At 43.4% G+C, this 15,943-nt stretch overlaps 1 protein-coding gene across 1 annotated transcript in view; it reads left to right on the forward strand.

Annotated features, from left to right (window-relative positions):
• ranbp2 (RAN binding protein 2) overlaps positions 1 to 15,937 on the forward strand; it is a 32,402-nt gene extending 16,465 nt beyond the window's left edge. The window contains exons 18-30 of the mRNA XM_028590468.1: positions 271 to 412; positions 527 to 621; positions 735 to 5,388; positions 6,612 to 6,689; positions 7,982 to 8,158; positions 8,542 to 8,628; positions 8,852 to 9,027; positions 9,518 to 10,049; positions 10,270 to 10,356; positions 10,479 to 10,633; positions 10,768 to 11,041; positions 12,155 to 12,510; positions 14,788 to 15,937. Of these exons, the coding sequence (XP_028446269.1) occupies positions 271 to 412; positions 527 to 621; positions 735 to 5,388; positions 6,612 to 6,689; positions 7,982 to 8,158; positions 8,542 to 8,628; positions 8,852 to 9,027; positions 9,518 to 10,049; positions 10,270 to 10,356; positions 10,479 to 10,633; positions 10,768 to 11,041; positions 12,155 to 12,510; positions 14,788 to 15,093 (7,119 nt within the window). The 3' untranslated portion in view covers positions 15,094 to 15,937. The remainder of the gene's footprint in view (positions 1 to 270; positions 413 to 526; positions 622 to 734; positions 5,389 to 6,611; positions 6,690 to 7,981; positions 8,159 to 8,541; positions 8,629 to 8,851; positions 9,028 to 9,517; positions 10,050 to 10,269; positions 10,357 to 10,478; positions 10,634 to 10,767; positions 11,042 to 12,154; positions 12,511 to 14,787) is intronic.
• Positions 15,938 to 15,943: the final 6 nt, after the last annotated feature.

Below are 15,943 nucleotides of genomic sequence, written 5' to 3' on the forward strand. Positions count from 1 at the left end.
TATGGAGGAAGTGTTTTGAGTGTACAGCAGTAAATGGAATGGGAGCATGGGATTAGATTTACTCACATGTGATAGTGTATTTAGAAAAATTACAAATAAAGGTCTCTATTAATAGAAATATCCCAGCTATTTTTCTTCAGTTTACAATAATTAACACTAATGACTCAGTATATGATGGTTATATTCTACTTATTCTTCTTTTAGTGTTAGTTTAATATTCTGTAAAGATGTCAAATTGAGTCACCTCTCATTAAGATCTGTGTTTTGCAGAATGAGGTTCATGATCTGAGACACAACTCTTCAGGAAACGCAGGCTCGCCTCATCACAAGATGTATGGGGAGAGCTACGGGGCCGAGGGCCTACAGGAGCCCTTTACCCCAGTCCAGTCCTATCATGGGGCCCCCCTAACAGGTCAGCGCACTACATAGAAACAAAGCATGTTTAAATGTATAGTTCCATATTTTTGTCTATAGAAATAGTTTATAAATTTAAGTCTTTTTACATTTCTCTTTTTTTTTTTTTAAGTTGCCACCACAGCCCCCTCTGTGTACTACAACCAGTCTCCAGCTTATAACTCTCAGTATCTCCTGCACACAGCAGCAAATGTAACCCCCACTAAGGTAATTACCACTGTTTAACACTAGTTCACAATAATAAACTTTCGGAGTATATCGAATGGCATTTGATTTATTTATTATTTATTTATTTATTTTTTGATTTTCTCTTTACACAGGGCCCAATGTATGGTATGAACCGTATGCCACCTCAGCAGCATATGTATGCCTACCAGCAGCCCACTCATACTCCTCCATTGCAGACAGCCCCAGCCTGCATATACCCTCCTCAAGAACAGGTCTTTGGTGCCCCTCTTCGGTTTGAATCACCAGCTACGAGCCTTCTTTCCCCATATAGTGAAGAATATTATGGGCAGAGTGTAACCCAACAAACCACTAACCCTCCCCTGCCTGAACCTGGCTACTTCACCAAGCCATCTGTAGTCCCTGTTCAGCCACCAAAGTGCATTGAGGGGAAGCCTATGGACTTTGGAAAGCTGTCATTCAGCCAGCAGGCACCCGTTGAAGTCCCCAAAGTGCCTAGTTTTGGAGCAGGGGTATTCGCCCAGTCAACACCTTCAGCTGCTTTTAAATTCAACTCCAACTTTAAATCCAATGATGGAGATTTCACTTTCCCAGCTTCCCAGGCCAAGCACAGTGAAAGCCTGCTTGGTCTTCTTACATCAGACATTCCCACTAAAACAGATACTGTCCCAGAGAAGCCTCTAGCCCAAGAGCAGCCCCCCAGCCAAACTGGCATCTTCACCTTTGGCAATAAAAGTGTTACCGGTTTCTCCTTTGCTGATTCTGCACCAAGCACAGGAAGTGTTTTTGGAAAGGTGGAGCAGCCATTTAAATTTGGGGATGTTTCTAAGCCAGTGTTTGGGGTTGCCACGTCTGCAGCAGAAAGAGCAGCGGAGAGCGACAATGACAGCACTCATGTTGAGGAGGATGAAGATGGTCCTCACTTTGAACCTATTGTACCCCTTCCTGATAAAGTAGATGTGAAAACGGGTGAGGAAGAGGAGGAGGAAATGTTTTGCAACAGGGCCAAGCTGTATCGATTTGACACAGACACAAAAGAGTGGAAAGAGCGGGGCATTGGCAATGTTAAAATCCTAAAACACAGCGCTAAAGGGAAGGTCCGCCTCCTAATGAGAAGGGAACAGGTCCTTAAGATCTGTGCAAACCACTACATCAATGCCGATATGCTACTGAAACCAAATGCTGGCTCTGACAAATCCTGGGTCTGGAATGCCATTGATTATGCCGATGAAGCACCTAAGCCTGAACAGCTGGCCATCCGCTTCAAAACCGCAGATGAGGCATCACTTTTCAAAGCTAAGTTTGAGGAAGCCCAGGAAATTGTGCTCAAATCAACAGAAAAGCATGATAAACAGGAGAAGAAAGAGGAAAGCTTAAAAGGTTCTGAATCTCTGGCAGCCCAGTTTGCGCTTAAAGATGGGGAATGGGAATGTACTGTGTGCTGTGTAAGAAACAAACCCATGGATATGCAGTGTGCCGCTTGTCAAAGTCCAAATCCAAATTCTTCATCCAAGCCAGACATTAAGGCTGCTGGTGAAACCAAAGCCAGTCTCTTCACTTTCAAATTTGGGACTGATTCAACAAAACCCAGTAGTTCTGGCTCTACATTTACTGGATTTGGTGCTTTTGGAGGTAAACCCTCCTCCTTTACATTTGGCACCAGCACCTCAAAACCTGCTGACACAGTAACCAGTGCGTTTGGTTCTGGGTTTGGGACTCAGTTTGGCAAGAAGCCCGGGCAGTGGGACTGTGATGTATGCGAAGTAAGAAATGAGGCCTCTGCAGACAGTTGTGTTTCTTGTAAAGCTCTTAAAGCCTCACCTAAAACGACTGCAACAGCACAACCTGCACCAGCTGCAGATGTACCAGATTCATCCTTTTTATCTGGTGTTGGAACTGGGTTTGGTGCCCAGTTTAGCAAGAAGCCCGGGCAGTGGGACTGTGATGTATGCGAAGTAAGAAATGAGGCCTCCACTAACAGTTGTGTTTCTTGTAAAGCTCTTAAAGCCACACCTAAAACGACTGCAACAGCACAAACTGCAACAGCTGCAGATGTACCAGATTCATCCTTTTTATCTGGTGTTGGAACTGGGTTTGGTGCCCAGTTTAGCAAGAAGCCCGGGCAGTGGGACTGTGATGTATGTGAAGTAAGAAATGAAGCCTCTGCTGACAATTGTGTTGCCTGCAGAACCCGCAACCCTGTGGCTAAATCAACAGAGCGGGCTCCAGTAACCTCAAATCTGCCAGCAGTATCAGGATTTGGGGCTGATTTGCTAAAAAAGGATGGGCAGTGGGACTGCGATGCCTGCCTGGTCAGAAATAATGCATCAGCTACTGAATGTGTTTCCTGCCGTTCCCCACGTGCGCCCTCTTTAGAAGCCTTATTTTCCAAGAAGCATGGGGAATGGGATTGTGACACTTGTCTGGTGAGAAATGATGCCTCTGCCAATAAGTGTGTGGCCTGTCAGACACCAAACCCCAATTCTAAAAGCACAGCTCCCTCGGCCTCAACATTCAACTTTACATTTGGAAGCAAGAGTTCATCAAGCCAGCCTGCTGGAACTGGATTTACAATGCCTTTTGAAGCTGGCAGCACTTTTCAGTTTGGTCAAAACAAAGAGAAAAGCTCAGCTGCTTCTTTTAAATTTGAATCTCCTCAGTCCGGATCTAGTACCACAAGTACCACAAGTGCTTCAGGCTTCTCTTTCTCAATGCCCATTCCAGCTGGTGGCTTTAAGTTTGGCATTCAGGACTCTGCTCAAGAAACTCCCTCAACTGATAATGAAATGCCTCCATCAGGGTCAGCCTCCAGTTTTCTGAAAAGCATAGCTGACAAACACAAGGAGAAAGAAAATCTGTCTATAACCTCAGAGGGCCAAACAGAGCACGATCAAAACCCATTAATTACTGGAAAAACCAGTACGTTCAGTTTTGCAGACTTGGCAAAGTCCTCTAAAGGAGACTTCCAGTATGGTCAGGACGACCCCAATTTCCAAGGTTTCTCTGGGGCTGGTGAGCAACTGTTCTTAACCCCCACCAAGACGGTTGCCACAAATGAGCTGGAGGAAGACGACATGTATAAAACAGAGGAAAATGATGATATCCAGTTCGAACCAGTGGTCCAGATGCCTGATAGGGTGGATGTAGTGACAGGGGAGGAGGATGAACAGGTTCTTTATTCTCAGCGTGTCAAACTTTTCAGATTTGACTTGGACACCAGTCAGTGGAAAGAGCGTGGTGTAGGACTCCTTAAATTCCTGAAAAACAACTCTAATGGCAGGCTAAGGGTGCTGATGAGAAGAGAGCAAGTTCTGAAGGTATGTGCCAACCACTGGATCACCACCACCATGAATCTAAAGCCGCTGGCAGGCTCAGACAAAGCATGGATTTGGCTGGCCAATGACTTCTCTGATGGAGATGCTAAACTTGAACAGTTGGCTGCTAAGTTTAAAACCCGAGAGCTTGCTGAGGAGTTTAAGGAGAAGTTTGAAGAGTGTCAGAGACTTCTCTTGGACATCCCCCTACAAACCCCCCACAAGCTTGTTGACTCTGGCAGAACAGCACGCCTCATTCAGAAAGCAGAGGAGATGAAGTCTGGTTTAAAAGATCTGAAATCGTTTTTGACGGACGAGAAAACCAAGATCAAAGATGATGACAGCCAGGGAGACATTACAACATCCAGCAATGTTTCAAACCTTGTAATCAAGTCTCACTGTGAAACCACCGGCCCCACCTTGGAGTGGGATAACTACGACCTAAGAGAAGAGGCTTTAGATGATACTGCTGACTCATCAGTCTATGCCTCTCCGATAGCCAGCAGCCCCCTGAGAAAGAACCTTTTCCGCTTTGGAGAATCCACTGGTGGATTCAACTTCAGTTTCCAACCTGGCATCAGCCCCTCCAAGTCTCCCGCTAAGCTTGACCAAAGCAGAGCCTCAGTGGGTACTGATGATGAGCAGGATGTAACCCAGGATGAAGAGCGGGACGGCCAGTACTTTGAACCTGTGGTCCCGCTGCCTGATCTGGTGGAGATTTCTACAGGAGAGGAAAATGAGCAGGTGGTTTTCAATCACAGGGCCAAACTGTATCGCTACGATAAAGAACTGGGTCAGTGGAAGGAGAGGGGCATTGGAGACCTCAAGGTCTTACAGAATTATGACACCAAACGAGTCAGGTTGATAATGAGGAGAGACCAGGTACTAAAGATCTGTGCCAACCACAGGATCACAGCAGCTATGAAGCTGGAACCCATGAAAGGTGCGGAGAAGGCCTGGGTCTGGAGTGCCTTGGACTTTGCTGAAGTAGCAGAGGGTAACATTGAGCAGTTGGCTGTGAGATTCAAGCTGCAGGACACTGCAAATGCATTCAAACAGGTATTTGAAGAGGCCAAGGTTGCCCAAGAAAAAGAGGAACTCATGACTCAAGTGACATCCAGGGTTGCCACACCTCAAGACAGTGGACTTACAGCATCTGCACAGACTGCTACACCTGTGTGTGGGAAGGCAGCCATTGCTGTGCTGGAAGAGACCACAAAGGAACGTACAGAGCTTTCACCCGAAAGTAAGCCAGGTGCCACTGGGTCTCCAAGTCCAGTCAACCCCTCAAAGACAGTGGTGTCCCCCCCTAAGTTTGTCTTTGGCACTCAAAGCCTTCAGAAGTTTTTTGGCTTTGTCTCTCCTAAATTACACTCCGAGACTGAGGAATCTGCATCCAGTTCGAAAGCCAAAGATTCTGGACAGCTTGCCAAGGCTTTACCTGCAGCACCGGCATTCAAAGTCCCAGAGAAAGGTAAAAATATATATCTTAATATGTGTACAATATATACTCTTATTTTTATTTCTTTTTTTCTTGTTTTTGAATGCGTATCACGACTGTTTTTATTTGAGTTTTTCTTGTCTTGTTTCATCTGCATCTCATTGCTACATCATCTTCATAGTTCACCCAGCCAAGACCCTTCTCAGAAGTATTTGGGACAGAATTTAAATCACAATTCCTGATTTCCAATTTCCTCCCCATGTAGCCACTACATATACATTATATACAAAAAATATTGTTTTATTTGGTTCCATTATATTAAGATATTATGTTTTAAGTAAAGTATACAGTAAATTATCTATAGGAAGTTTAATGGCGTTTTTCCATTACATGGTACCTACTCGCCTCGACTCTACTCGCCTCGACTCGGCGCACTGTGCGTCCCTTTTCCATTGCAGATTTTAGTGCCGCCTCAACGTGGCTGGTCGTCATAGCGACTGCCCTGGGCGTGGCTTGGTAGCGTTGCATTTCCCCCGACTCATTTCCTGGTTCTCCTTCTCCGTAAACAACATGAAATCAACAAGATAGTTAACTTTTCCTGCTCCAGATTTCCCACCGTGGTCAGAAAGAACAGGGGAGACACTTTGTTTCTCTCACTATATGACTCTAGAGTCACTCCCTCGCTCACCAGCTACACACGCACACACGTCGACTCGACACACACACACCAGCGCACAAGTATAAACATCAGGCCACTTGTATGCTACGGAGAAAGCTCTGCGTGGAGCCTCCATGGATGTATTAAGAGAACGGGAGCCTCCGGCAGCAAAAAAACACCACCTGGCTAAACTATTTAAAAATGCCGTCTGTCGCTAACAATGCAGTGATCGGTGACGATTCTTTCCGACCAATCTGTAGCCTGCAGGGTTTCACGTCACCTTCTCGGCTCGCCTCAGCTCGCTTGGAACCTCGACTGAGGAGGTACTAAAAAAAGTACCTGTTAGCAGGTACCAGGTACTTTTTTTCGTAATGGAAAACCAAAAAAGTAGAGTCGAGGCGAGGCGGTACCATGTAATGGAAAAGCGCCATTAGAGAACATGTTGAACATATGTTGCACATCCTTAGAGCAATTCAACACACACACACACACACACACCACGTTTTCCTTCATTTTAACACTTTTTGGCCGTGTTTTATGATTATGATACAAGCCTCACGATTAGTTTCTCTTCGCCCAAAAACCCATCATCCTTTAGGGCTGGATTTTAGGCTTTTCAAAGATAACCCAATGGCTTTTTGGACCAGCACATCAACCAACCAATTTGAACCCCCAGGTACTCTAATCACTGCAGTGTGTGTTAACACTTCTCAGCTGTCACCTGGCTGGCCCTTATAACTAGACAGCAATAACCTGGATGCACGGAGTGGGAAAAAAACATTGAAGCTAATGTGTGTGTATGTCCAGTGTGATGTGCAGTTTTTATTCTACAAAGAACTTTTGTAATTATTAAAATACTCAAGTAGCACCTAATGTCCCAAAATGCAAGTGTCTCACACAGCAGCGAGTATATCTGCTAATTCATCAGGGTCATTGTGGAAATATTGTGTTATGCAGTTAAATAATTCATAAAGGGCAACTCATAAAAATGAGTTTAAAACTCCTACATTTAAATCTATATTATCTTTAGAATCAGAGTTTCTCCAAGCCCCTTTATTATGGCTGAGTGGTAAATCAATGTATCAGCTTAATTTCATATAATTATGTCATGATGAAATTCTCATTTTAATATCAGTGTCTAAATGATTCTATTTATTTTTGAGCTCTTAAATAGTTTTTGATTTTTGTTTTCTTTTTATATAGTATTTCTTCCACCTGGCAAAAAGCAAATGTCTAGTTGGTTTTAGTTTAGAACTTTTCTCATCCGAGTCTTGAATTGAAGAAGAATCAGATCTTTTACTGTGCTTCCGGTCATAGGGGCTTAAAAGCTTTTGATGGATCTATCTTTTTTAGTTAGTTAGTTAGTTAGTTAGTTAGTTAGTTAGTTAGTTATGGTAATGTAGTACCATTTGGTAATGGTTAATGACCAGTAAGCATATCATTAACTAACTAATGGACAATCAAACTAGAGTGTTGTATACCAACAGGACACACATCAGTAAAAGTTCATGTTATTTGAAAGGTGAGCTGAGAAGATTCCTCTGGAGAGTGTTCCCTCAGAGAGGAATGCTGGGCAAACGTCACACGTGCCATTTTTAGTGCAAGATGTGTAGCAACAGCATGAAATGCATTTCTGCCAGAGATGTTCACTGACCTCAGCAAAGGCTAATTAGAGTTCAGGTATTTATGCAATGTAATGCTACAGTGCCATGTGTCCTACAGTAAAGCTGTCAAATAAAATGAAAAACACTGAGACACATGCATACAGAAATGTTCTCTTTATACAACTCACACATTTGTAAATAAACTGCATGCTATTCAGTTTTGCTGTGCATGATTTTTTGTGTGTGGAACTAACACCTGTGGTTATGAAGGGAACAAAGCAGCTTAATTTCTCGATTCTTCTAAGCATTTCCTCCCCTGGCTGACTATGTATTGTTCTACTTCTATTGTATCTGTCTGTCATAGGACCACCTCAGTCAGAGGGAGGCAGTGCAGGGTCGGATGAGGACTCCGAGGTGGAGGTCGTGTATGTCAGGGCACCCACTGCTGAACAGGCAGCTTTAGCCAGGAAACTCCAGCTGCCTCTCACCTTCTTCTGCTACCAGAATGAACCAGGCTACACCAGCGATGATCAAACTGACGGTAAGACCAAAAGATAAGAGTAGAGTACAAAAGTGTTGTTGAAGTGAACATGGTAACTAGTAGACTCGTATGACTCATTCAGTTTTAATTGTTTCATTTTGCAAATTTGCTTTTTCTACACATGGTATTGTCATGTTTTATTAGTTTACCATCAGCTCATTTTATTAAACCAAAATACGACCACACAAATCCTTTTTATACCTCTTTCACACCAGTGACCAGGGTTATCTGACCCATGTTCAACCCTTCTTTTGTCAATTCAAACCAAGCCAGTCAACACTGGTTGATTCCTGGTCACAGTAGTCTCTGCAGCAACATCTTACTTGATAGCAAAAAAAAGTTATCAAAGGGTAATATGTGTTGAATTTGTTTTATATTTTCAGATGAGGACTTTGACTCAGCAGTAAAAGCCTTGAATGGAAAGCTCTACCTTGATCCTCCTGAGAAAAAGGCTGCAGCATGTGGTGATGGTATGTATATTATATCCTGTCACGCACACATTTTTGTCCAATTACTCGCCCTCACTTCTGGTTTGATTAATTTCTCAGACATTTTGTTCAGGGCTGCAATAGATAAATACTCTTTTCAATACACTATTCATTACATGGCAAAGTATGTGGACTTTGTCAAAACTAATGCTCACTTTGCCTGCTAGTAATTTTCTAACCCTAAACTTGTGTGTACTGCATTCAGAGCCAGACTGCCAGGTGGTGTGGGAGAAAAAGCCGACGCCAGAGGAGGAGGAGAAGGCCAGAAGCCTCCAGCTTCCACCCAACTTCTTCTGTGGCCTGAGCACCACCAACAGTGACCCGGACCACGACAAGCCTGAAGACTTTGAGACCGAAGTCCGCAAGGCACAGCGAGACCTGGTAACAGACAAAACACTTAGCAAAGGCGCTGAATTTATACAGACAATATTGCATATCAAATAAGCATCTAAAAACAATAGATTAAACAGTGTACACGTGGTAAGCTGCCAAGTCTTGATTGAAGAACGTTTTCTACTCTCACCAATGTGCTTACCAGGTCATACATTTAGAAATGCAAGCAGGTTATCTTAGCTGCACCCATTTATAGCGATGGACAAGTAAGCAATTATGCATTGTAATTACAACAAAATGAATAGGTGAAAAGTCATTGTATTCCTATTATTTGGATACCTCAAAGTTCATTCATCCATCATATACCATGGGTACTAAACGGATAATGGTTTCATTCATTTTATTTAGTTCTTTTGGCTGAAGCAGTGAGTATATTTGATTTAACTTTGAGTTAGTTTAACCAGTTGCAGGTTTTTTGTTAATTTAGCATCGAGAGAGCGTCAGTATTATTGTAGTTTTATTTCTTAAATTGTTTCAGGATGCCCAGTTAAACCAAGCTGAAAAGGCCTCCAGCAGCCCAGCTGTAGCCCCAGAGGAACCGGCATCAGGCCTGTCATCCAGCAGCGCAGCAGCAGGCAGCGCAGCAGCAGCGGCAGGCAGCGCAGCGGCGGCTACAGGCAGCGCAGCGGCTACAGGCAGCGCAGCAGCTGCGGCGGCTACAGGCAGCGCAGCAGCTGCGGCGGCTACAGGCAGCGCAGCAGCTGCGGCGGCTACAGGCAGCGCAGCAGCTGCGGCGGCTACAGGCAGCGCAGCAGCTGCGGCGGCTACAGGCAGCGCAGCAGCTGCGGCGGCTACAGGCAGCGCAGAAGCTGCGGCGGCTACAGGCAGCGCAGAAGCTGCAGGCTGCATGTCTACACCGGAGGAGCAGACCTCAGACCAGCCAACAGAGACTCAGAGTGAAGCTCCAAGCAGCAGCTCTCCCATTGATCTGTCAACTAAAAAGAGCCCAGAGCCAGAGTCCAACACGGGGACTCCAACTGCAGCTTTTACTGCTACAACAGCTAGTGAAGGTATAGATCACCTTTTGTTCATTACTACAGATGTAAGACCTTTGAGTGTGGGTCAGCTCTAGTATGGTAACATTGATATACAGTCAAAATGTTGTTCCTGCCAGCTTCATAAACAAATGTCAGCAACCATCGCTTGGAATCCTGCATAAAAAAAAAATGAGAGGAATAAAAAAAAAAAATGCATTCAATTCAGTATTTAAGCTTTATTCCTTCCCCACAGACTCCGACTTTGGCTTCAAGTCCTTCGGAGGCTTCTCCTTTGCTGATTTGGCCCAAAACACAGACGCATTTGCATTTGGAACTCAAGGTTGGCTTCAACATTAATATTTTGTGAAGATGGTCTTTTTGACAACTGACTCTCTTAGCATGTTACCAATACAATGCAAGAAAATTATATTTCACCACATATTTATTGGTTCTCTTTGGTAGCTGACTCCAACTTCTCATGGGCAAATGCTGGAGCAACAGTATTTGGGACCGCAGTGACCTCCGTGCAAAAAAACAGCGGTGAGGAGGGCAGTGATGAAGAGGATGCTTCTAATAATGCGGACATTCACTTTGAGCCAATAGTGTCACTACCAGAGGTACCCTTTATTTTTTTTATTTTTATTTTTTTAAATGCTGAGCTGAAATATTTTAGTCTTCCTTTTTAGACATTAAATTTAGTGAATGAGATACAGGGACGCACTTAATCTTTAAATAATTGTGTCTCTCTCAGGTGGAGACAAAATCTGGAGAGGAGGATGAGGAAATCCTATTCAAAGAGCGCGCCAAGCTGTACCGATGGGACCGGGACCTCGGCCAGTGGAAGGAGCGGGGCATCGGTGACCTCAAGATCCTCTTCCACCCAACCAAACGCTTCTACCGAATCCTGATGAGAAGGGAGCAGGTGCTGAGGGTTTGTGCCAACCACACGATCACACAGGCGATGGAACTCAAACCCATGAACGCCTCCGCTAACGCACTGATCTGGACTGCCACGGACTACTCAGGTACATGTATAGTGTTGATGGAAAGTCCGTGTCTGTGCAGCATGTAACGTCCATTATACTTGCCATTCCCGACCTGCCGCGCGACAGTGTGACGTCATGGGAGCGCCGTAACTATTTATACTTGCGTGGTGGTCGCGACACTAGTTGCAGTCTTCTCCTGGACAGAGGTGTCTCAACTGAGGAAAGGCTACCGACTTTGTTATTTCTACGGACTAGAAGAAGAAGAAAAAGGTAAACAATGGCAGAAGTGGCCAGAATATGGCGGGGGTTGAGAGATGACTTTGTACCATTTCCTAAAGGGGCTGAATGGAAAGAGATTTCTCAAATTCCATCGTGCTTATGGCCGTGTGCGACGCGAGATATCGTTTCACCATGGTGTGTATTGGTGCTTTCGGCCGTGAGAGCTTGCCCTCAAACTCATCCATGCTTCCTGTTACCGCTTTGTCGTGTGCCGCTGAAAGAAATAGTGGTGCGCGACTTCTGGTTTCGTTACTCTGGTGATAATTAGCTAGCCATGGTAGAAGCATCTTTTAGTGACTACACACTAATACTTGTACGTTGATAACCTTTTTTGAAATACCTTTGTCTGACTTTCTTTGTGCATGAATTAGGCCTGGGCGTTATGGAGAAAATCAAATATCACAATAATTTTGACAATACCTCTTATCGATACCGCAACGATATTGTAGTTTTGACTATTAGTGCTTTCACAAAATATTTACACAATGAGATTTTAGATAAATAATCATCAGTAATGTGGATACAATGACTAAGTGGGGAAAAGGCAAATAATAGAACAGTCACAACAGTCTGGTAAGTTCAGAAAATGACATCAATTTGAGGTAATGTAGCCTTTAAAACAAGGAAAAGACAACACTTATGCCATATTAGGATGTTAAAATATCCAAAATCTAAGACTATATCTAGTCTCATATCACGATATCGATATATGGCCCAGCTTTAGCATGAATATAACCAAAAGCAGGTTTTGCATAGTTTTGGATTCCAAAGAAGGATTTTAAAGACAGACATTAGCCATATATTACTTTGTGCTAGTGTGAATCTTGCTTTCAAGCAGACCTCTTGCTGATCATCTTTTTGTGTTTTTTCCAGACGGCGACGGCATAGTGGAACAGCTGGCGGCCAAGTTCAAAACCCCTGAAATAGCTGAATCCTTTAAGAAGACCTTCTGCGAGTGTCAGAGCCGCTTAGGCCAAGTTGAGGGCGATGCCTCGTATATCTCCTCACCACAGATGTCCAGAGTTCAAGAGCACTCCAAAGACACTAACCCCCAGGTGTTCCTCAAAGTGGCAGGTGACGGCCAACCTCTGGGCACTATCACCATAGAGCTTTTCTCCCATATAGTCCCCAAGACAGCGGAGAACTTCAGGGCTCTCTGTACTGGCGAGAGAGGCTTTGGCCTTCGGGACTCAATCTTCCATAGAGTCATACCGGACTTCATGTGTCAGGTGAGGAGATTATCAAGATTAGTCATCTAACGTGATCATCATCATCAGTGGTGTGAAAACTACAAAATAAAAGGGATCAAAAGTGTGTATACTAATTTTAGTTCAGTAGTAAAAATCTGCTGTGGTTAGCTTCTGCTACATGGCGTTTGACAGCACTGACAATTTTTGGTATTGTGACCTCCCTACTGGACAACAGAGGAAGTGGTGCCAGAGTCTGCTCTGCTTCAGTGGTGGTTTAGTTGGGAGCATAAGCATTCAGCATAGGGCTGGGCGATATGGTTGAAAACTGTATCACAATATAAGTTTTTCATATCGGTCGATATCGATAATTATTGATATTTTTTATGACCTATTTAAAATAAGGACCAGGAGAAAAATATATTAAATTTAAACATTTTTATTTTAAAGCGCCCATATTATGCTCATTTTCAGGTTCATAACTGTATTTTAAGGTTGTACCAGAATAGGTTTACATGGTTTAATTATCAAAAAACACCATATTTTTGTTGTACTGCACAGCTCTCTCTCACTGCTGCAGATCCTCTTTTCACCTGGTTTCTGTTTTAGCTACAGAGTGAGACCTCTTTTCATCTTCTTCTTCTGTACTATCTTTGATTGCACTGGCACATGCTCAGTAGCTCAGATGTAGATCATGTCAGCTAGCTAACTCTAGAGACAGTAAAAGAAAGGCTGTTTCTCCAACTTTGGTCAGTTACAAGGCAGGATTAGCTGAGAGACTTCTAAATGAGGGCGCACATGTAAGTAGTTCTTTTGTAGATTATGGTGAACTTGTGTGTGTTGTAGCAGTGCTTTGCTATTGAGAACGACGTAGCATGTTAGCGTTAGCATTAGCATGCTAACGCTACGAGCTAACGGTTGTGGTTAGCCAGCTCATTTCGGACTGTGACGTCACAGTCCGAGCCGATTTTGAACAGCTCACTAGGAGACTGAAGGCAGGACACATTCAGAAACCAGATCTCACTCAAAACAGCATGGATGGATTTTTTTCAAAGTTTGTATGTGTGTGGAAGCACCAGAAACACAAAAGAACACCCCAAATCCCAGAAAAAGTGTTTTTTTCATAATATGGGCACTTTAAACTTAACCCTGCTCTGATTATAATCCCCTCTGTTATAAAAGCAGAAATGTCAACACAACCATGGAAAACACTCAAATAATTAAAATGTAAACGGGTCTAAAATCACAATGAACACTTAACAATTATCTCTTAACATTAAGGTGCAAAATTAAAGAATAAGTAAGAAATGCTTAATAAAGTGTCATAAAATAGTGCAAAGTGTTAGCTAAATATAAGAAACCTGAGAAGGAACTATTTTCTGCAGGTTTAGTGCTAGGTTGGTAACCTGGCTTCTGGACAGTGCTCAGCATGTCTGCCTTCGTTATTTCTTTGTAGTGTTTAGTAAGGCGCTGATGCAGAGTACCTCTCCATGGTGGTCTGCTGCTTGTAGTGTTTAGTAAGGCGCTGATGCAGAGTACCTCTCCATGGTGGTCTGCTGCTTGTAGTGTTTAGTAAGGCGCTGATGCAGAGTACCTCTCCATGGTGGTCTGCTGCTTGTAGTGTTTAGTAAGGCGCTGATGCAGAGTACCTCTCCATGGTGGTCTGCTGCTTGTAGTGTTTAGTAAGGCGCTGATGCAGAGTACCTCTCCATGGTGGTCTGCTGCTTGTAGTGTTTAGTAAGGCACTGATGCAGAGTACCTCTCCATGGTGGTCTGCTGCTTGTAGTGTTCATGCAACCAAACTTGATTCACAACCTCTGGTTTCTTCTGTTGAAGAAAAACAAGTTATCAAACGTTTTATTGACCGCAATTTCTATTGATATTGATTGTGTCTATCGCGATACATATCGTTATCGTTTTATCGCCCAGCCCTAATTCAGCACTAGGGTTGTCACTTTTTAGAAATAAAGTTTGAACAAATTTGTAACACGTTTGTTTGACTTAATCCAAACCTTAGCCACGTAGCCTATCCAAAAATGCATGGTAGCATTGTTCCATTCATTTGCTGCGTCTCCACTGCCTCACTTGAGTGACAAGCTAACGTTACTGCAAGGCAGTTGCGTTTTACAAACTCCGCAAACGGCATTGCTCTTGTCCATGATTATTCCATGTGTGGCGTTGAATCCAAAATGCTTCCTCACATAATTTCTCAGATGGTTTGGTGTCGTGATAATTTGTTCAGTACGGCTCACTACTGTCTTAATTGTGTCCTGCTCTGTGTAGACAACATTACTAACAAGTTCCCAATTGGTCTTTTAGGGTGGAGACATCACCAACAGTGATGGCACAGGGGGAAAGTCCATCTACGGCAGCAAGTTTGAAGATGAGAACTTCGATGTTCGGCACACAGGCCCGGGCATTCTGTCAATGGCCAATCGCGGACGCGACACCAACAACTCACAATTCTTTATCACCCTGAAGAAAGCCGAACACCTGGACTTCAAACACGTGGCTTTCGGCTGGGTTCGGGAAGGCATGGATGTGGTGCTGCAGATGGGAGAGCTTGGCACAAAGAAAGGCTTGCCCACAAAGAAACTCGTCATCACAGACTGTGGAGAGTTGTAGCTTTTTAAATGTTAAGATCAACATTTGCAGCTAGGTTTAAGCTATAAAGTTGTGGTCAAGATTTTGGATAATGATGTGTTCGCTGTGCAGTACATACCCTCCTGTTAAAACTGAATCCATAGTCATTAGGCATCTAAGAATTAAACCCTGATCACAGGACTACTGATCAAGACCCTTCATAGAACATTGGCTCCAGTAGCCTGGAACTACAAATTATTTTGCTGTCCTTTTTAAGATAATGACAAATGGGACGCATTGTGTAGTATGCGGGAGAAGGCATTTGGAGCAAACATAAACTTTTGCTCTGTTGCACTTGCATCTTTATAAACGTCTGTCAATAAATTCTCATAAGTTGTTTATTTTGTGTGTATAATTGTACATGGACTACTTTTCTAATGTCTTTTGTCGTTCTTTTGTCTTGCATGTGCTCAATTTGAATGTGCTGGTCCTCTTCATAGGCTCCATTCTTGTATTTGTTTTCCTTTTTGAGGAAGTCTTAACTATAATTGAAAGGTGAGGTTGTTATTTGAATGCACCTATTGTAACCGTGCCCCTGCATTCTCTCTAAATGCCGCCTCTGTATACTTTTTACTGTAGGGCTCCCACAGTGATTTTTTTTTTTCTTTTTCTTTATAAATGGATTTTTCACAATGTGCAGATACTTGCCCACAAATACTTAAATCATCTCACTGTGTTGCCCTGTGGACGGAGGATGGCTAGATGGCATTACATCTGGTTTGGATTTTACAATTATAGTTTGAGGTAATCACAAAGTTGAAATGGTGCTTGTTGTACCAAAATAATGTGCTGATAAAAGACAAATAAAGTTGCTTTACAAGTAATAGATCGC

This window comes from Perca flavescens, chromosome 11 (genome assembly GCF_004354835.1).
Source record: "Perca flavescens isolate YP-PL-M2 chromosome 11, PFLA_1.0, whole genome shotgun sequence".
NCBI lineage: Eukaryota > Metazoa > Chordata > Actinopteri > Perciformes > Percidae > Perca > Perca flavescens.